At 44.8% G+C, this 21,851-nt stretch overlaps 1 protein-coding gene across 1 annotated transcript in view; it reads left to right on the forward strand.

The window, feature by feature from the left end:
- The window catches only part of LOC109881427 (neuroligin-3), a 338,721-nt gene that overhangs the window by 20,074 nt on the left and 296,796 nt on the right, over positions 1–21,851 (forward strand). The window contains exon 2 of the mRNA XM_031789640.1: positions 2,649–2,798. Within this exon, the coding sequence (XP_031645500.1) occupies positions 2,678–2,798 (121 nt within the window). The 5' untranslated portion in view covers positions 2,649–2,677. The remainder of the gene's footprint in view (positions 1–2,648; positions 2,799–21,851) is intronic.

Consider the following 21,851-nt stretch of genomic DNA (forward strand, 5'->3'; position numbering starts at 1 on the left):
ATCTCTTCGAAGTTTAAGTTTTTCTGACTACGAAGTTTTAAGTCCGAAATACGCATGGCGTATTTAGTGTACCTTTATTGGTTATGTTAAACTAGTGACATCATTACTGTACCGTGAAGCCGCATGACTCAGTAAGAAAGAAAGAAAGATAAACATGAAATATAAATGGAGCATTATTCCTGATGTTCTGTTTTACTACACTAATGTCTGTGACACCAAATACAATGTATCCCACCTGATCTGTGACACATCAGCAATCCATCTAATCTGGCCAATAAAACGATAGATCACAGTGAAGTGTTGTGGATCGTTGACGTTCCCACGGTGATATCTACCCCGGTTGTCATGGGAGCATGATGTGAATCCACAAAACAGGCAACCGATAACGTTGACATGACTAATGTCTTCCTGCGTTCCTCCCTTTCTGTCTTTTCTTATTTCTACTTCCTTCCTGCGTTCCTCCCTTTCTGTCTTTTCTTATTTCTACTTCCTTCCTGCGTTCCTCCCTTTCTGTCTTTTCTTATTTCTACTTCCTTCCTGCTTTCCTCCCTTTCTGTCTTTTCCATTGCCTTTGTATCTGTGCTCATCTGAAAGTGTCTCGTGTGGCTCTTAGTGCTCCGGGAAATGTTATTTTCTATTTCTCTCTTTCGTTCTCTCTTGCTTTTTCACCCCATGCGTTCCCTCCTCCTCCTCCTCCTCCTCCTCATTCTACTTATCTTCTTGTATTAAATAAGTGTCTGTGTGGAGGAGTGTGGCTTTGTAAATCATGTCTTAGCCAAGGCCTCCCAGATACCAGCTAGATAGATGAAGAAACCCATAAATAAAGAAATACCATGTATACAATATTTTCCTTTATCATAAGAAGGTCATGAATACATTGAGGGTCATGAATACATTGAGGGTCATGAATACATTGAGGGTTGTGAATACATTGAGGGTCATGAATACATTGAGGGTCGTGAATACATTGAGGGTCATGAATACATTGAGGGTCGTGAATACATTGAGCTGAATTAAAGCAATGCTAAGCTCTTGTATATAGCATTACTAATCGGTTGTCTGTCTGTAGACAGAATGAATCTCAGTACTCTGTATAGCAATACACATGCAAATACTAGGACAGGAAGGTGTGGGGAGTGGGAGTGTGTGTCTGTATGATTGTGTGTGTGTGTGTGTGCTCCAACAGATGAAGTAGATTCAGACCGTCTTTGCAGGAGGACGTTGTCTCTGATTAGCCCTTCATGAGGATTCTGAATTTTGTCTCGCTGTCACCATGACAACTTGAATACAATATAACTCTTCTGCATCACAACCCAATGGCTCTCTCTCTCTCTCTCTCTCTCTGTCTCTCTCTCTCTCTCTCTCTCTCTCTGTCTCTCTCTCTCTCTCTCTCTCTCTATCTCTCTCTATCTCTCGGTTTTGTTCTCCCTCTTTCCTTCTTTCACTCTCTGACTCTTTTTCTCTCTGTTCTTAAATCAAATCAAACTTTACTTGTCACATGCCCCGAATACAACATGTGCAGACCTTACCGTGAAATGCTTACTTACAAGCCCTTAACCAACAATGCAGTTCAAGAGACTGAGGTAAATAGACACAGAGAGAGAATGATGGCGATAGAGAGGCAGAGAGAGAGAGAGAGAAAGAAAGAAAGAGAGAGAGAGAGAGAGAGAGAGAGAGCGAGAGAGAGAAAAATTAGAGAGTGTGAGAGAGAAACTTTCTTGTCTACTAGTATTAAATACCAAGGCAGTAATTCAGAGCCTCTTACAGGCTGTCACACACAGGGCCTTAAGAGGTATGAAGTGGTATTGTATCTCCCTGCTGCTGTATGGCCCCACTCAGCTCTGAATCAGAACCTCACTTCATTCTGAAAAACACAACTGATACAAGGGACATTTAATCCGTCATGGTTTGACTAGAGACAGTATGACACTGTACTGTATTATACTATATACATGTAGTATGTCCTGTTTCACATACTGTACGTACATACAACATGCACAGTGAGCAGATTAACACAGCATAGTCTATTAGCTCATCACTGGCCACAGTGATTAGCATAAGCAGTGTTTATTAGCTGTGTCAGGTATGTTGTCAGCACAGATCAGACTCTTTATTTGGAAACACACTGGTCTTCTGGGGGCCAAAACAAGACACAAATTGGATTATAAAGCTGTAGTTAGATTCACCTGAGGAGAATTCTAATGTACTGTACACCATCCAGCTTGCATTGCCAGCCCAAGTGCTCTTGACTGGAGACAGATTCTCCTTTCCTCCGGCATAATGACTCAGCATTTATCTGGTTTTCAATGGAAGTCAAATCATGACAAATTGACATAGTCCAATCTTTTTCTATCCACACTGGCTTGTTGACTTGGGCATCTGAAATGGCATCATGTTCCTTATATAGTGTACTACTTCTGTCCAGAGCCCCTGGCCAAAGGTAGTGCACTATATAGTAAATAAGGAGCCATTGTGGACAGATCCCTAGACTTAATTCCAGCATAGAGTAGCTGGTACCTGGGAGGTGTCTGTGTGTGTCTGTGGTGTTTCACCCACTGCTCTCTGAGTGTTTGAGTTTAACCCCGTGCTGCTCTGGACGAGAGAGAGGATGGCAATGTGAATGTGTTAATGATAAACAACTCTTACAGACATACGAGACACCGGGGCCAAACCGGTGATGGTGTTCATCCACGGGGGATCCTACATGGAGGGGACGGGGAATATGATCGACGGGAGCGTCCTGGCCAGCTACGGGAACGTCATCGTGATCACCCTGAACTACCGCGTCGGAGTACTAGGTAAGGCTCTCTACCTCTAATGTCTTTGGTCATCTTTTCTACCATCGTTCTGGTGGGAGGAGCTATAGGAGGACTGGGCTCATTGGAATGGTTGGAATGGAATGAATGGAACGGAGTCAAACACGTCCTACACGTGAAAATGACATGTTTGGCTATTTTCCATTTACTCCGTTCCTGCCATTACAATGAGCCCATCCTCCTAATGCCCCCCCACCACCAGCCTCCTCTGGTAGGCCAGATATGTATGTAGTTGACATGCGTACGTTGACATGTGAAGGTGTTTTCTTGATGCTGTTTACCTGATGATGGATACCATGCTTGCTGCTATTATACAAAGAGGAGTAATTATTGGGTGCACTGTGAGTGTTTTTCTGTTGCTGGGTTAGGAATAAATGAAGAAATTATTGTAATGAGAGTGGGAAAAAAGGACTCGATGAGATGGGTGTGATACCAGAGAGGATTTAGATAGAAGGGAGATGAGTGTGTGAGAGAGGGAGAGAGCAGGGAGGAGAGAGAGAGATGAGTGTGTGAGAGAGGGAGAGAGCAGGGAGGAGAGAGAGAGATGAGTGTGTGAGAGAGGGAGAGAGCAGGGAGGAGAGAGAGAGATGAGTGTGTGAGAGAGGGAGAGAGCAGGGAGGAGAGAGAGAGAGATGAGTGTGTGAGAGAGGGAGAGAGCAGGGAGGAGAGAGAGAGAGATGAGTGTGTGAGAGAGGGAGAGAGCAAGGAGGAGAGAGAGAGAGATGAGTGTGTGAGAGAGCAGGGAGGAGAGAGAGAGAGAGATGAGTGTGTGAGAGAGCAGGGAGGAGAGAGAGAGAGATGAGTGTGTGAGAGAGCAGGGAGGAGAGAGAGAGAGAGAGATGCGTGTGTGAGAGAGGGAGAGAGCAGGGAGGAGAGAGAGAGAGATGAGTGTGTGAGAGAGGGAGAGAGCAGGGAGGAGAGAGAGAGAGATGAGTGTGTGAGAGAGCAGGGAGGAGAGAGAGAGGGAGATGAGTGTGTGAGAGAGCAGGGAGGAGAGAGAGAGGGAGATGAGTGTGTGAGAGAGCAGGGAGGAGAGAGAGGCAGAGCGAGAAAGAAAACTAAAGAGCTGGATTGGCTGAGCAATAGAGGAGGAACAAGACTGGTACAGAGAGTTTAAGAGAGAGGAGAGAGAGAGGAGAGAGAGAGGAGAGAGAGGAGAGAGAGGAGAGAGAGAGGAGGGAGAGAGAGAGTAAATGAGACAAGAGAGAGAGAAGCAGAAAGAGAAGAGAGTAAATGAGGCAAAAGAGAGAGAAGCAGAGAGAGAGAAGCAGAGAGAGAGAGAGTAAATGAGGCAAGAGAGAGAGAAGCAGAGAGAGAATAAATGAGGCAAGAGAGAGAGAAGCAGAGAGAGGAGAGAGAGAGTAAATGAGGCAAGAGAGAGAGAAGCAGAAAGAGAAGAGAGTAAATGAGGCAAAAGAGAGAGAAGCAGAGAGAGAGAAGCAGAGAGAGAGAGAGTAAATGAGGCAATAGAGAGAGAAGCAGAGAGAGGAGAGAGAGAGTAAATGAGGCAAGAGAGAGAGAAGCAGAGAGAGAATAAATGAGGCAAGAGAGAGAGAAGCAGAGAGAGGAGAGAGAGAGTAAATGAGGCAAGAGAGAGAGAAGCAGAAAGAGAAGAGAGTAAATGAGGCAAAAGAGAGAGAAGCAGAGAGAGAGAGTAAATGAGGCAAGAGAGAGAGAAGCAGAGAGAGAAGCAGAGTAAATGAGGCAAAAGAGAGAGACGCAGAGAGAGAGAAGCAGAGAGAGAGAGAGGAGAGAGAGAGTAAATGAGGCAAGAGAGAGAGAGAGCAGAGAGAGGAGAGAGAATAAATGAGGTGAAAGAGAATCAGAGAGGGAGAGAGACGCAGAGAGAGAGAGAGAGAGAGAGAGAGAGAGGAGCAGAGAGAGAGAAGCAGAGAGAGGAGAGAGAGAGTAAATGAGGCAAGAGAGAGAGCAGAGAGAGGAGAGAGAATAAATGAGGCGAAAGGGAATCAGAGAGGGAGAGATGCAGAGAGAGAGAGAGAGAGAGAGAGAGAGAAGCAGGGATAAAGAAGCAGAGAAGGAGAGAGAAGCAGAGATAGCGAGAGAGAATCAGAGCTGGGGCTAAGGGCCTGAGCTGAGAGGCTGTTGGGAGGGCATTGACTCACAGCTGAATCTCCTCTCACAGACACAGCTCCATGGAAACCACTGCAGTTGCAGCGAGCAGCAATACAAAATGGAGTTTGTTAGCCAACACACTATCAGAGCTCTCTCCCTCTCTCACACATGCCAGCACACATGCAGATGTAAACACACACACACACACACAAAGCCCTGTAGATATCCCTCTCTCTTCCTGTTTTCATTTGGTTCCTCTGGTGGTACATCCACTTCTTACAAATTGTCACTGCAAAATCATATTGGGGATTTTGTATTGGTAAACGGATAATGCTGTTTCCACGGAAGCAGCATTATTGTTGTTGTTGTTTGTGCTCAGTTGACTCCCCAGTGTTTCTTTGAGTACAGAGCTGAGGATATGGTGGATATTGTGCAGAAGTGCAAAGCTAAATCACCGAGGTATTACTACAGTTGAAATGAGAAGTTTACATACACCTTAGATACATTTAAACTCAGTTTTTACCATTTCTGACATTTAATCCTAGTACAAATTCCCTGTTTTAGGTCAGTTAGGATCACCACTTTGTTTTAGGAATGTGAATTGTCAGAATAATAGTGAGTAAATGTCAGAAATTGAGTAATAGTCGAGAGAATGATTTATTTCAGCTTTTATTTCTTTCATCATATTCCCAGTGGGTCAGATGTGTACATACAATCAATTAATATTTGGCAGCATTGCCTTTAAATTGTTTAACTTGGGTCAAACATTTTGGGTAGCCTTCCACAAGCTTCCCACAATAAGTTGGTGAATTTTGGTCCATTCCTCATGACAGAGCTGGTGTAACTGAGTCAGGTTTGTAGGACTCCTTTCTCGCACACACTTTTTCAGTTCTGCCCACAAATTTTCTATAGGATTGAGGTCAGGGCTTTGTGATGGCCACTCCAATACCTTGACTTTGTAGTCCTTAAGCCATTTTCCTACAACTTTGGAAGTATGCTTTGGGTCATTGTCCATTTGGAAGACCCATTTTGCAACCAAGCTTTAACTTCCTGACTAATGTTTTGAGATGTTGCTTCAATATATCCACATAATTTTCCCTCCTCATGAATCCATCTATTTTGTGAAGTGCACCAGTCCCTCCTGCAGCAAAGCACCCCCACAACATGATGCTGCCACCCCTGTGCTTCACGGTTGGGATGGTGTTCTTCGGCTTGCAAGTCTCCCCCCTTTTCCTCCAAACATAACGATGGTCATTATGGCCAAACAGTTCTATTTCTGTTTCATCAGACCAGAGGACATTTCTCCAAAAAGTACGATCTTTGTCCCCATGACCAGTTTTAAACCATAGTCTGGCTTTTTATGGCGGTTTTGGAGCAGTGGCTTCTTCCTTGCTGAGCGGCCTTTCAGGTTCTGTCGTTATAGGACTCGTTTTACTGTGGATATAGATACTTTTGTACCTGTTTCCTCCAGCATCTTCACAAGGTCCTTTGCTGTTGCTCTGGGATTGATTTGCACTTTTCGTACCAAAGTAAGTTCATCTCTAGGAGACCGACTGCGTCTCCTTCCTGAGCGGTATGACGGCTGCGTGGTCCCATGGTGTTTATACTTGCGTACAATTGTTTGTACAGATGAACGTGGCACCTTCAGGAATTTGGAAATTGCTCCCAAGGATGAACCAGACTTGTGGAGGTCTACAATGTATTATCTGATTTCTTTTGGTTTTCCCATGATGTCAAGCAAAGAGGCACTGAGTTTGAAGGTAGGCCTTGAAATACATCCACAGGTACACCTCCAATTGATCAAAATGATGTCAATTAGCCTATCAGAAGCTTCTAAACCCATGACATCATTTTCTGGAATTTTTCAAGCTATTTATTAAAAGCACAGTCAACTTATTGTATGTAAACTTCTGATCCACTAGAATTGTGATAGAGTGAATTATAAACAATTGTAAACAATTATTTAAAAAAATTACTTGTGTCATGCACATAGTAGATGTCCTAACTGACTTGCCAAAACTATAGTTTGTGAACAAAAAATTGGTGGAGTGGTTGAAAATGAGTTTTAATGACTCCAACCTAAGTGCATGTAAACTTCTGACTTCAACTGTACATTCAAATTGGAGGCCTGGTGTTGATAGAGGTGAGAGAGTTCTATCAAGTCAGTCACCAGTACTGTGTTGCCTGAGTGTTCTCTGTCAGTAAGGTGGTATACAGGACAGTAAGGTACAGTACAGGGCAGTAAGGTACAGGGCAGTAAGGTACAGTACCGGACAGTAAGGTACAGTACAGGACAGTAAGGTACAGGACAGTAAGGTACAGTACAGGACAGTAAGGTACAGGACAGGGCAGTAAGGTACAGTACAGTAAGGTACAGGACAGTAAGGTACAGGACAGTAAGGTACAGGGCAGTATGGTACAGTACAGGACAGTAAGGTACAGTACAGTAAGGTACAGGACAGTAAGGTACAGTACAGGGCAGTAAGGTACAGGACAGTAAGGTACAGTACAGGGCAGTAAGGTACAGGACAGTAAGGTACAGTACAGGGCAGTAAGGTACAGGACAGTAAGGTACAGTACAGGGCAGTAAGGTACAGGACAGGACAGTAAGGTACAGGACAGGGCAGTAAGGTACAGGACAGGACAGTAAGGTACAGTACATGACAGTAAGGTACAGTACAGGACAGTAAGGTACAGTACATGACAGTAAGGTACAGTACAGGACAGTAAGGTACAGTACAGGACAGTAAGGTACATAGGCAAGAGGATGGAAACATACTGTAGTGTAGTGAATATAGGCAAGGTGATGGCTTCATTACTAAAATCTTAGATCGTAGAGACTTCATCTGTAGCATGTCGCTCTCCCAACGGTTTGGTTGGTGCCTAAAACCAGTGAATCCTGATAAGAAACAAATGTGATTGGTCCTCACTCCAAGAATATGTTGCATAAAACGTATCTCATTTTTAAAACATTTTTTAAAATTCTATTTTGATTGTGTTATTTGAGATGATTTTAGACCAGAGAGACATCATAGATAGACATCAGAATATATTGGAGGACAACCAGACCATCACTACCCAGTACAGTACATGGTCTCTCTTGTAAAAATAGATTGTATCTCCAGACTAACTAAATTAATGTTCAATACAAATATAAATAAGAAATGAAGTTGTACATCCTGGTCCTCTAACAGTTGGCTGAGAAGAGGAGTCCTGACCTTGGATGTTGGCAGGACTCTGAGTCTTTGTAAAACTGTTATGCATTTAGAAAGATGAATGAAGTATTTCCCTATGGGGGGGGGGGAAGCCATAGGGGAGCCAGTGACTAATTATTATGAGTAAAGAGCAGTGATACAAGATACTCCCCTCTGACTGCCACTCATTACACACCATTAAAGAGACACAACAACCCAGGATTAAAGAACCACCCACACACAGTCAGGGTCACACAGGAATCAATGGGCTGGGGGAGGAAACAAGATGTTCATATTGTAAATTAACATCTTTATCCCAACTGGACAACCATGACCAAATACAGAGTTCAGTTTGTATTTATTATGGATGCCCATTAGTTCCTGCCAAGGCAGCAGCTACTCTTCCTGAGGTTTATTATGGATGCCCATTAGTTCCTGCCAAGGCAGCAGCTACTCTTCCTGGGGTTTATTATGGATCCCCATTAGTTCCTGCCAAGGCAGCAGCTACTCTTCCTGGGGTTTATTATGGATGCCCATTAGTTCCTGCCAAGGCAGCAGCTACTCTTCCTGGGGTTTATTATGGATCCCCATTAGTTCCTGCCAAGGCAGCAGCTACTCTTCCTGGGGTTTATTATGGATGCCCATTAGTTCATGCCAAGGCAGCAGCTACTCTTCCTGGGGTTTATTATGGATGCCCATTAGTTCCTGCCAAGGCAGCAGCTACTCTTCCTGGGGTTTATTATGGATCCCCATTAGTTCCTGCCAAGGCAGCAGCTACTCTTCCTGGGGTTTATTATGGATCCCCATTAGTTCCTGCCAAGGCAGCAGCTACTCTTCCTGAGGTTTATTATGGATGCCCATTAGTTCCTGCCAAGGCAGCAGCTACTCTTCCTGAGGTTTATTATGGATGCCCATTAGTTCCTGCCAAGGCAGCAGCTACTCTTCCTGAGGTTTATTATGGATGCCCATTAGTTCCTGCCAAGGCAGCAGCTACTCTTCCTGAGGTTTATTATGGATGCCCATTAGTTCCTGCCAAGGCAGCAGCTACTCTTCCTGGGGTTTATTATGGATGCCCATTAGTTCCTGTCAAGGCAGCAGCTACTCTTCCTGGGGTTTATTATGGATCCCCATTAGTTCCTGCCAAGGCAGCAGCTACTCTTCCTGGGGTTTATTATGGATCCCCATTAGTTCCTGCCAAGGCAGCAGCTACTCTTCCTGAGGTTTATTATGGATGCCCATTAGTTCCTGCCAAGGCAGCAGCTACTCTTCCTGAGGTTTATTATGGATGCCCATTAGTTCCTGCCAAGGCAGCAGCTACTCTTCCTGAGGTTTATTATGGATGCCCATTAGTTCCTGCCAAGGCAGCAGCTACTCTTCCTGAGGTTTATTATGGATGCCCATTAGTTCCTGCCAAGGCAGCAGCTACTCTTCCTGGGGTTTATTATGGATGCCCATTAGTTCCTGTCAAGGCAGCAGCTACTCTTCCTGGGGTTTATTATGGATCCCCATTAGTTCCTGTCAAGGCAGCAGCTACTCTTCCTGGGGTTTATTATGGATGCCCATTAGTTCCTGTCAAGGCAGCAGCTACTCTTCCTGGGGTTTATTATGGATCCCCATTAGTTCCTGCCAAGGCAGCAGCTACTCTTCCTGAGGTTTATTATGGATGCCCATTAGTTCCTGCCAAGGCAGCAGCTACTCTTCCTGAGGTTTATTATGGATGCCCATTAGTTCCTGCCAAGGCAGCAGCTACTCTTCCTGAGGTTTATTATGGATGCCCATTAGTTCCTGTCAAGGCAGCAGCTACTCTTCCTGGGGTTTATTATGGATGCCCATTAGTTCCTGTCAAGGCAGCAGCTACTCTTCCTGGGGTTTATTATGGATCCCCATTAGTTCATGCCAAGGCAGCAGCTACTCTTCCTGGGGTTTATTATGGATCCCCATTAGTTCCTGTCAAGGCAGCAGCTACTCTTCCTGGGGTTTATTATGGATCCCCATTAGTTCCTGCCAAGGCAGCAGCTACTCTTCCTGGGGTTTATTATGGATCCCCATTAGTTCCTGTCAAGGCAGCAGCTACTCTTCCTGGGGTTTATTATGGATCCCCATTAGTTCCTGTCAAGGCAGCAGCTACTCTTCCTGGGGTTTATTATGGATCCCCATTAGTTCCTGTCAAGGCAGCAGCTACTCTTCCTGGTGTTCAGCAGCATTAAGGCAGTTATACAATTTTAAAAACACTACAATGTGTTCATGAACAGAATCCTAAGCACACTAAGTGTGTGCCCCCAGGCCCATACTCCACTACCACTTTTCTACACAAAATCCCTGATTGCGTGTTTATTTTAATTTTATTTTCACCTTTATTTATCCAGGTAGGCTAGTTGAGAACAAGTTCTCATTTACAACTGTGACCTGGCCAAGATAAAGCAAAGCAGTGCGACACAAACAACAACAACAGAGTTACACATGGAATAAACAACCATACAGTCAATAATACAACAGAAAAGTCTATATACATTGTGAGCAAATGAGGTAAGATAAGGCAATAAATAGGCCATAGTGGCGAAATATTTACAATTTAGCAATTAAACACTGGAGTGGTAGATGTGCAGAAGATGAATATGCAGTAGAGATACTGGGATGCAAAGAGCAAAAAAATACAAATAAAATAACAGTATGGGGATGAGGTAGTTGGATGGGCTATTTACAGATGGGCTATTTACAGATGTACAGGTGCAATGATCTATGAGCTGCTCTGACAGCTGGTGCTTAAATTTAGTGAGGGAGATACGAGTCTCCAGCTTCTGTGATCCAGCTTCAGTGTGTGTAAAGTGTGTATATCGACTCTAGTGTGTAGCATTAGGGTCCCACTTAGTGTGTTCTCCATATGAACTGGATCACAGTGGGGTCCCCCCCCCCCCATTCGTGATTAAATATTAAACCTGTAATTAACCTGTAATTAGTGATGGGGGAACAATCTATCCACTAGAGCAGGGTAATTCAACTCTGACCCTACGAGGTCCGGAGCCTTCTGGTTTTCTGTTCTACCTGATAATGTAATTCAACTCTGACCCTACGAGGTCCGGAACCTTCTGGTTTTCTATTCTACCTGATAATGTAATTGAACTCTGACCCTACGAGGTCCGGAGCCTTCTGGTTTTCTGTTCTACCTGATAATGTAATTCAACTCTGACCCTACGAGGTCCGGAGCCTTCTGGTTTTCTGTTCTACCTGATAATGTAATTACACCCACCTGGTGTCTGAGTTTGAGGGCACTAGAGCAGTGGTTCCCAAACTAGGGCCTAATATCGTGTTTGAGCTCCCTTAGATCAATGGAAAAAGCCTCACTTAACCGTTGCACTTGAATCATACACACAGTGAATGACAAGGCCCACTATGCTATGAAATACCACATTATTACAGAGACTATGATGTTACCGGCCACAATTGATATGGTGAAAACAATGTGTGGGAAGGCAGAGGCACAGAAACTCACATCAATACCTTTGTCAGATAACACTGTTAAACAAATCATTTATGGTATTGCTAGCAATCAAAAGGAGAGTGAATGTCGTTCACAAGGACATATGGTTCTGTCTCACAACTCCAGAGCATTAAGGGGCACACTGGATGTTCAGTGTGCTGCGTGGCTATACTGATGAAAAACTGATTCCATGGGATTGAAAGGTGGGCTTTTGTACAGATGGGGCTCCATCTATGGCGTTTTGGCGAGCAGGCCTCTACACTTTAGCTATCTGCCATATGGACACATTGTATGATACAGCCACTGAGAGAGCACCTTGCGGGAAAAGAGCTGAGCACAGAACTCAGAGATATACAGTACTGCAGCAGATAACTTGGATTGGAAACTACATCAAGCCACATCCAGTGTGTTCACGCCTCTTCTCAAAACTATGATATGGGATCAGAGATGACAGTGTTCTATTTCACAGCCAGGCTTAGTGGTTATCGAGGAGGAGTGTTTGGAGAGATTTTTCACATTGAGAGAGGAACTGTTGTCTCATTCACAACGGATGTGAAAAACAAACGGACTTGGTTGACTTTCTGTATTATGGAAAAGAAAATGTCTCTTCTCTATGTAACAGACATATTTGGGAAACTGGAGGAACAACGCAGGTATGCAGGGAAACTGGAGGAACAACTCAGGCATGCAGGGAAACTGAAGGAACAACGCAGGCATGCAGGGAAACTGAAGGAACAACGCAGGCATGCAGGGAAACTGAAGGAACAACGCAGGCATGCAGGGGAACTGAAGGAACAACTCAGGCATGCAGGGAAACTGAAGGAACAACGCAGGCATGCAGGGAAACTGAAGGAACAACGCAGGCATGCAGGGAAACTGAAGGAACAACGCAGGCATGCAGGGAAACTGAAGGAACAACGCAGGCATGCAGGGAAACTGAAGGAACAACGCATGCATGCAGGGAAACTGAAGGAACAACGCAGGCATGCAGGGAAACTGAAGGAACAACGCAGGCATGCAAGGAAACTGGAGGAACAACGCAGGCATGCAGGGAAACTGGAGGAACAACGCAGGCATGCAGGGAAACTGAATGAACAACGCAGGCATGCAGGGGAACTGAAGGAACAATGCAGGCATGCAGGGGAACTGAAGGAACAACGCAGGCATGCAGGGAAACTGAAGGAACAACGCAGGCATGCAGGGGAACTGAAGGAACAACGCAGGCATGCAGGGGAACTGAAGGAACAACTCAGGCATGCAGGGAAACTGAAGGAACAACGCAGGCATGCAGGGAAACTGAAGGAACAACGCAGGCATGCAGGGAAACTGAAGGAACAACGCAGGCATGCAGGGAAACTGGAGGAACAACGCAGGCATGCAGGGAAACTGGAGGAACAACGCAGGCATGCAGGGAAACTGAAGGAACAACGCAGGCATGCAGGGAAACTGAAGGAACAATGCAGGCATGCAGGGAAACTGAAGGAACAACGCAGGCATGCAGGGGAACTGGAGGAACAACGCAGGCATGCAGGGAAACTGGAGGAACAACGCAGGCATGCAGGGAAACTGAAGGAACAACGCAGGCATGCAGGGAAACTGGAGGAACAACGCAGGCATGCAGGGAAACTGGAGGAACAACGCAGGCATGCAGGGGAACTGAAGGAACAACGCAGGCATGCAGGGAAACTGAATGAACAACGCAGGCATGCAGGGAAACTGAAGGAACAACGCAGGCATGCAGGGAAACTGAAGGAACAACGCAGGCATGCAGGGGAACTGAAGGAACAACGCAGGCATGCAGGGGAACTTAAGGAACAATGCATGCATGCAGGGAAACTGAAGGAACAACGCAGGCATGCAGGGGAACTGAAGGAACAACGCAGGCATGCAGGGGAACTGAAGGAACAACGCAGGCATGCAGGGAAACTGAAGGAACAACGCAGGCATGCAGGGAAACTGAAGGAACAACGCAGGCATGCAGGGAAACTGAAGGAACAACGCAGGCATGCAGGGAAACTGGAGGAACAACGCAGGCATGCAGGGAAACTGGAGGAACAACGCAGGCATGCAGGGGAACTGAAGGAACAACGCAGGCATGCAGGGAAACTGAAGGAACAACGCAGTCATGCAGGGAAACTGAAGGAACAACGCAGGCATGCAGGGGAACTGAAGGAACAACGCAGGCATGCAGGGGAACTGAAGGAACAACGCAGGCATGCAGGGAAACTGAAGGAACAATGCAGGCATGCAGGGAAACTGGAGGAACAACGCAGGCATGCAGGGAAACTGGAGGAACAACGCAGGCATGCAGGGGAACTGAAGGAACAACGCAGGCATGCAGGGAAACTGGAGGAACAACGCAGGCATGCAGGGGAACTGAAGGAACAACGCAGGCATGCAGGGAAACTGAAGGAACAACGCAAGCATGCAGGGGAACTGAAGGAACAACGCAGGCATGCAGGGGAACTGAAGGAACAACGCAGGCATGCAGGGAAACTGAAGGAACAACGCAGGCATGCAGGGGAACTGAAGGAACAACGCAGGCATGCAGGGGAACTGAAGGAACAACGCAGGCATGCAGGGAAACTGGAGGAACAACGCAGGCATGCAGGGGAACTGAAGGAACAACGCAGGCATGCAGGGAAACTGGAGGAACAACAGAACATTTTCTAACAGAAAATAACATGAAAGCCAACCATTCCCTCTTCCCTCGGTTGTGCATGTTTATAACATAAAAGCCAACCATTCCCTCTTCCCTCGGCTGTGCATGTTTATAACAGAAAATAACATGAAAGCCAACCATTCCCTCTTCCCTCGGCTGTGCATGTTTATAACATAAAATAACATGAAAGCCAACCATTCCCTCTTCCCTCGGCTGTGCATGTTTCTAACAGAAAACTGCATCAGTAAGTGTCCCGCACGAGTGATGACTGCTCACCTCCACTGCTTGGAAGAACACTATGGAACCTACTTCCCAATCTGTTTGACTGTGATCCTGGCTCAGTTGACATGCCGGTATGTGAAATCGAACAGCTGATCGAGCTGTCATGTGACTGAATGCATTCACTGGTCAATATGGAGGAATTTTGGTTCCTGACTCAAAGAGAAAAATACCCTGTTGTCTGCCTCTGACGATTAATGCCATGTTCAAAACAACTGGGAACTCAGGCCTCTTTCTAGAGCTCTGACTTTCCCTCCTGAAGATCACTGACGTCATGATTTCGGATTTCGTATAAAACTCATGGTGCCCTTCACCAGCTCATATCTGTGTGAAGCTGGATTCAGTCTTGTCTGCGTTAAAACCAAATATCCATCCCTGTTGGATGAGACAGCAGAGATGAGGTACTCACTGTCGACCACGCACCCTGACGTTGAGAAGCCACACCCCTTGACTTTGAGGAGCTCTGACGCGACTTGCATCAAGCCACACCCATCTCATTAGTGGTGGTGAGATAAGATACATTATGTCAGATTCATTTGCATTTGACTGCCACAGCCCCAGATTAGAAGTATGTGATGGTGAGTTCATAAGACAATCAGAAATACTGTTCGAATGTTTTTCAATTGACTGCCACAGTCCCAAATAAAAAAGTCAACATTGTCAGTTAATTACATAATTATTTTCACATAGTTGGGGTCGCGATACTTTTTTTGATATGGAAATGGGGTCGCGGGCCAGAAAAGTTTGGGAACCCCTGCACTAATATTATTTTTCAGTCCAAGTAACGATTCTCTCGTCTTTATTTTTCGCTATGTAGTTAACGTTAGCTAGCGCAAGTTGGCTGTACCTGCACCAAAGCTCTGGTATTTCTCCTTCTCTAGCTCATTCTCCATCTTCTTTTTAAATGGTGAGCCATCATTTTTTCAGCATTTTCATTTCCATGTTTGATCAGAACTTGTTTTCTCTCTTGTCCCTGGTGAGCAATATATTTGGAACATCAATTCGCAATAAAATCGCAGTATCGAATTGCAATACATATAGAATTGTGAGAATTGCAACACATATCGTATCAGCACATTAGTATCTTGATCATTTTGTATAGTGAAGTCCCTGGCAATTCCCAGCCCTACCTGTAATAAATGATCCTACGTTGTTTCCACGCCGTACACATCTAAATGGGGAAAGAAAGCCAGAGATATGAAACTTTTCCAGAACCCCAGGAGGGTAGCGGAGTCCTCACTTTGAAGACATAATTACTGTCACAGTATTGGAGGAGAGAGAGGAGATAGAGGGATGATAGGAGATAGAGGGATGATAGGAGAGAGAGAAGAGAGATGAATGATAGGAGAGAGAGGCGATAGAGGGATGATATGAGAGAGAGGAGATAGAGGGATGATAGGAGAGAGAAAAGAGAAATGGATGATAGGAGAGAAAGAAGATAGAGGGATGATAGGAGAGAGAGAGAGAGAGAGAGAGAGAGATGGATGATAGGAGAGAGAGAGAGAGAAGAAAGAGGGTGACTGAATGTTGGTGACTGTAGTCTAGGTTATATTCTCTTCTCTCTCACAGAGGTACCGTAGGGACCTTTCACATTCTAACAATACATTAACAGGACAGTGAAAGTATGATTTAAGCTGTCATAAATTGGTATTGAAATATTGAATAGGCTAACTGCAGCCTGCCCTTTTCACCTGCTAAACGGATCATGCTTTGTTATTGTCAGTTCCATCTGGCTTCTCCACAGATAGACATTCAAAAAAGAAAAGTGAAAAAAATCCCTAATTTACCACACGGTCTCCATTAAATGAAATAAAATGAATTCAGACGCTTGTATTTGTCAGGAGTTGGTCATTATATTATTAATACATTTCATTGATTGCCCAAGAAGGGATGTGTTAGTGGAGTAGTGGAGGTGAAAACCTGTATTAGTGAGAGAAAGAGCTGAGAGCACCATCGTTAGAGTTGTCTGGTCTGTTTTCTACTTTAAATGAATTATCTTGTCTCAATTATTCCCTCATCCCTTTAAGCTGCCTAATTAAAAGAGTGTTAATTTTTTCATTAATATTGTTTTATTTATTTATTTATAAATTTTCACTTGAAATTGTACGGCCCCGGTTTTGAATCTGAATTAATTTTGCAGCTGCCAGTATTCAAATTAAGAGAGTCCTGCTTCTATACTTGAGGGGGAAAGAGATGGAAAGTTTACAATCAGGGTTACATCTTTTCCCTCGTTTTTCCTCTCTCGCCTGCTGGGAACAAAGTGTTTAACTCTTTAGTACTATGTAGCAAATATAGAGCATATACAGCACCAGTCAAAAGTTTGGACAAACCTACTCATCCAAGGGTTTGTCTTTATTTTTACTATTTTCTACATTGTAGAATACTAGTGAAGACATCACAATTATGAAATAACACATATGGAATCATGTAGTAACCAAAAAAAGTGTTAAACAAATCCAAATATATATTACATTTTAGATTCTTCAAATTAGCCACCCTTTGCCTTAATGACAGCTTGTATTCATGGTATCAGAACTCAGGTTAAGACCCAGATGTAGACAGCTAGAGTCACAGATGTTTATTGACCCAAACAGGGGGCAGGAAAAAGACAGGTCAAAGGCAGGCAGAGGTCCGTAATCCAGGGCAGAGTCAGTAAGGTACAGAACAGAAGGCAGGCTCAACAATATAGACAACTCTGGGTGTGTAGTCGGTGTAAGCGAAGTCAATCTAGCACAAAGACAGCTGAAACAGATCAGGAAACATGGATCCAAGAGAAGCCAGGCTTCCCCCCCAAAAAAAAATGGACCAATAAAAAAATACAAATAACACAAATAATGTATCTTTCATCTGTGTGTTTCATAAGTTCCCTTCAATTCACATGAGGCTAATTGTGTCTAACAGGGGAAAGCATCCGAGCGAGACAGCGCCCCTCTGTCTCTACGTGTATCCCATCTATCTGACGCTGTCTGTTCTTTAACGACTATGACATTGTTGCCACCCGTAGCTGTAACGGTTTTCTTGACTTGAAGGAGAAGCGGACCAAAGCGCAGCGTGGTTGTTTTGATTCATGTTTAATAAATCACTTCACATGAGCAAACTAACAAAAACAAGAAAACTGAAAACCTAAACAGCCCAGAGACAGGAACAATCACCCACAAAACCCAACCCAAAACAGCCCTATCTGGTGCAAACACAGAGACAGGAACAATCACCCACAAAACCCAACCCAAAACAGCCCTATCTGGTGCAAACACAGAGACAGGAACAATCACCCACAAAACCAAACACCAAACAGCCCTATCTGGTGCAAACACAGAGACAGGAACAATCACCCACACAACCAAACACCAAACAGCCCTATCTGGTGCAAACACAGAGACAGGAACAATCACCCACACAACCAAACACCAAACAGCCCTATCTGGTGCAAACACAGAGACAGGAACAATCACCCACAAAACCAAACCCAAAACAGCCCTATCTGGTGCAAACACAGAGACAGGAACAATCACCCACAAAACCCAACCCAAAACAGCCCTATCTGGTGCAAACACAGAGACAGGAACAATCACCCACAAAACCAAACCCAAAACAGCCCAGAGACAGGAACAACCACCCACAAAACCCAACACCAAACAGCCCAGAGACAGGAACAATCACCCACAAAACCAAACACCAAACAGCCCTATCTGGTGCAAACACAGAGACAGGAACAATCACCCACAAAACCCAACCCAAAACAGCCCTATCTGGTGCAAACACAGAGACAGGAACAATCACCCACAAAACCCAACACCAAACAGCCCTATCTGGTGCAAACACAGAGACAGGAACAATCACCCACAAAACCAAACACCAAACAGCCCTATCTGGTGCAAACACAGAGACAGGAACAATCACCCACAAAACCAAACACCAAACAGCCCTATCTGGTGCAAACACAGAGACAGGAACAATCACCCACACAACCAAACACCAAACAGCCCTATCTGGTGCAAACACAGAGACAGGAACAATCACCCACACAACCAAACACCAAACAGCCCTATCTGGTGCAAACACAGAGACAGGAACAATCACCCACAAAACCCAACACCAAACAGCCCTATCTGGTGCAAACACAGAGACAGGAACAATCACCCACAAAACCAAACCCAAAACAGCCCTATCTGGTGCAAACACAGAGACAGGAACAGTCACCCACAAAACCAAACACCAAACAGCCCTATCTGGTGCAAACACAGAGACAGGAACAATCACCCACACAACCAAACACCAAACAGCCCTATCTGGTGCAAACACAGAGACAGGAACAATCACCCACACAACCAAACACCAAACAGCCCTATCTGGTGCAAACACAGAGACAGGAACAATCACCCACAAAACCCAACACCAAACAGCCCTATCTGGTGCAAACACAGAGACAGGAACAATCACCCACAAAACCAAACCCAAAACAGCCCTATCTGGTGCAAACACAGAGACAGGAACAATCACCCACAAAACCAAACCCAAAACAGCCCTATCTGGTGCAAACACAGAGACAGGAACAATCACCCACAAAACCCAACCCAAAACAGCCCTATCTGGTGCAAACACAGAGACAGGAACAATCACCCACAAAACCCAACCCAAAACAGCCCTATCTGGTGCAAACACAGAGACAGGAACAATCACCCACAAAACCCAACCCAAAACAGCCCTATCTGGTGCAAACACAGAGACAGGAACAATCACCCACAAAACCCAACCCAAAACAGCCCTATCTGGTGCAAACACAGAGACAGGAACAATCACCCACAAAACCCAACCCAAAACAGCCCTATCTGGTGCAAACACAGAGACAGGAACAATCACCCACAAAACCCAACACCAAACAGGCTACCTAAATATGGTTCCCAATTTTGATTTTGATTTTTTATTTTACCAGGCAAGTCAGTTAAGAACAAATTCTTATTTTCAATGACGGCCTAGGAACAGTGGGTTAACTGCCAGTTCAGGGGCAGAACGGCAGATTTGTACCTTGTTAGCTCGGGGATTCGAACTTGCAACCTTTCGGTTACTAGTCCAACGCTCTAACCACTAGGCTACCCTGCCGCCCCAATCAGAGACAATGACTAACACCTGCCTCTGATTGAGAACCATATCAGGCCAGACATAGAAATATACAAACAAGACATCCAACATAGAATGCCCACTCAGATCACACCCTGACCAAACAAAACATAGAAACATACAAAGCAAACTATGGTCAGGGTGTGACAGTAGCATTGAAGGCAAGGAAAGCCAGCAAGCATTTGGCCTCCCTTGACCAAAGCCAGCAAGCATTTGGCCTCCCTTGACCAAAGCCAGCAAGCATTTGGCCTCCCTTGACCAAAGCCAGCAAGCATTTGGCCTCCCTTGACCAAAAAATGTCTTGTATTTTGTATTTTATATGTCATTTACAGAAAAACTTGAATTGTTGCATCTCGTTGTTGCATCTCGCTCCTCCTGTGTCTAGCTAAAATTGGCACTTTCCTAAATTACCCATTGATGGTGATAGGGATTTGAACTTGTGGTTTTACTTAATTCTCCGGACTGGCCAATGATTACAGTATAACGGAGATTCTGATCCAACCATTAATTCACACATTGTTGTGCCCCTGGCCTGAGAAGACAGAAGTTCAATATGTATCTAGCTGTAGAAGGCTAATGTTAACTAGCTAACGTTGCCCATGAAAGGAAGTTAGGCTAGAAAGCAAGCATTTTAGCCAGGTAGCCTAGGACAACAAAAACTTAAAGTGTGTACTGTATGAATGAGTGATAGACCGTTTCATCAACATGAAAGAGAGGAGGATGGCATTGGAGTTTCTCTACAGATAGGGTGATATATATCAGCTAAGGTCTCAGTAGGATATATATCAGCTGAGGTCACAGTAGGATATATAGCGGCTGAGGTCTCAGTAGGATATATAGCGGCTGAGGTCTCAGTAGGATATATAGCAGCTGAGGTCTCAGTAGGATATATAGCGGCTGAGGTCTCAGTAGGATATATAGCAGCTGAGGTCTCAGTAGGATATATAGCAGCTAAGGTCTCAGTAGGATATATATCAGCTGAGGTCACAGTAGGATATATAGCGGCTGAGGTCTCAGTAGGATATATAGCAGCTGAGGTCTCAGTAGGATATATATCAGCTGAGGTCTCAGTAGGATATATAGCAGCTGAGGTCTCAGTAGGATATATAGCGGCTGAGGTCTCAGTAGGATATATAGCAGCTGAGGTCTCAGTAGGATAAATAGCAGCTGAGGTCTCAGTAGGATATAGCGGCTGAGGTCACAGTAGGATATATAGCAGCTGAGGTCTCAGTAGGATATATAGCAGCTGAGGTCTCAGTAGGATATATAGCAGCTGAGGTCTCAGTAGGATATATAGCAGCTGAGGTCTCAGTAGGATATATAGCGGCTGAGGTCTCAGTAGGATATATAGCGGCTGAGGTCTCAGTAGGATATATAGCAGCTGAGGTCACAGTAGGATATATAGCAGCTGAGGTCTCAGTAGGATATATAGCAGCTGAGGTCACAGTAGGATATATAGCAGCTGAGGTCTCAGTAGGATATATAGCGGCTGAGGTCTCAGTAGGATATATAGCGGCTGAGGTCTCAGTAGGATATATAGCGGCTGAGGTCTCAGTAGGATATATAGCAGCTGAGGTCTCAGTAGGATATATAGCAGCTGAGGTCTCAGTAGGATATATAGCAGCTGAGGTCACAGTAGGATATAGCAGCTGAGGTCTCAGTAGAATATATAGCAACTCAGATCTCAGTAGGATATAGCAACTCAGATCTTAGTAGTATATAGCAAATCAGATCTCAGTAGGATATAGCAACTCAGATCTTAGTAGGATATAGCAACTCAGATCTCAGTAGGATATAGCAACTCAGATCTCAGTAGGATATAGCAACTCAGATCTCAGTAGGATAAATAGCAACTCAGATCTCAATAGGATATATCATCTCAGATCTCAGTAGGATATATAGCAACTCAGGTCTCAGTAGGATATATAGCAACTCAGAAGGACATGTCAGTCTGTGGTATAGTCAGCACAGTTGAAACAGCATGGCTTCTAAAGGCGATGAAGGCCCAGGTTATCTCCGTGTATAATACAGTAGGCTATGGCAGTTCAGGGTCAGTGTGTGTGTGTGTGTGTGTGTGTGTGTGTGTGTGTGTGTGTGTGTGTGTGTGTTGTGGTCTGATAGGCTTTAGTTAGTTGAGCAGTACCGCTCTGGACACAGCCTGGTTGAAGCAGAGGTCACTGGGACAATCCAAGGCTGAATGGGAGTCTAAGATTATTCGAAACATGATCGTG

Source organism: Oncorhynchus kisutch, linkage group LG15 (genome assembly GCF_002021735.2).
Source record: "Oncorhynchus kisutch isolate 150728-3 linkage group LG15, Okis_V2, whole genome shotgun sequence".
NCBI classification, from domain to species: Eukaryota; Metazoa; Chordata; class Actinopteri; order Salmoniformes; family Salmonidae; genus Oncorhynchus; species Oncorhynchus kisutch.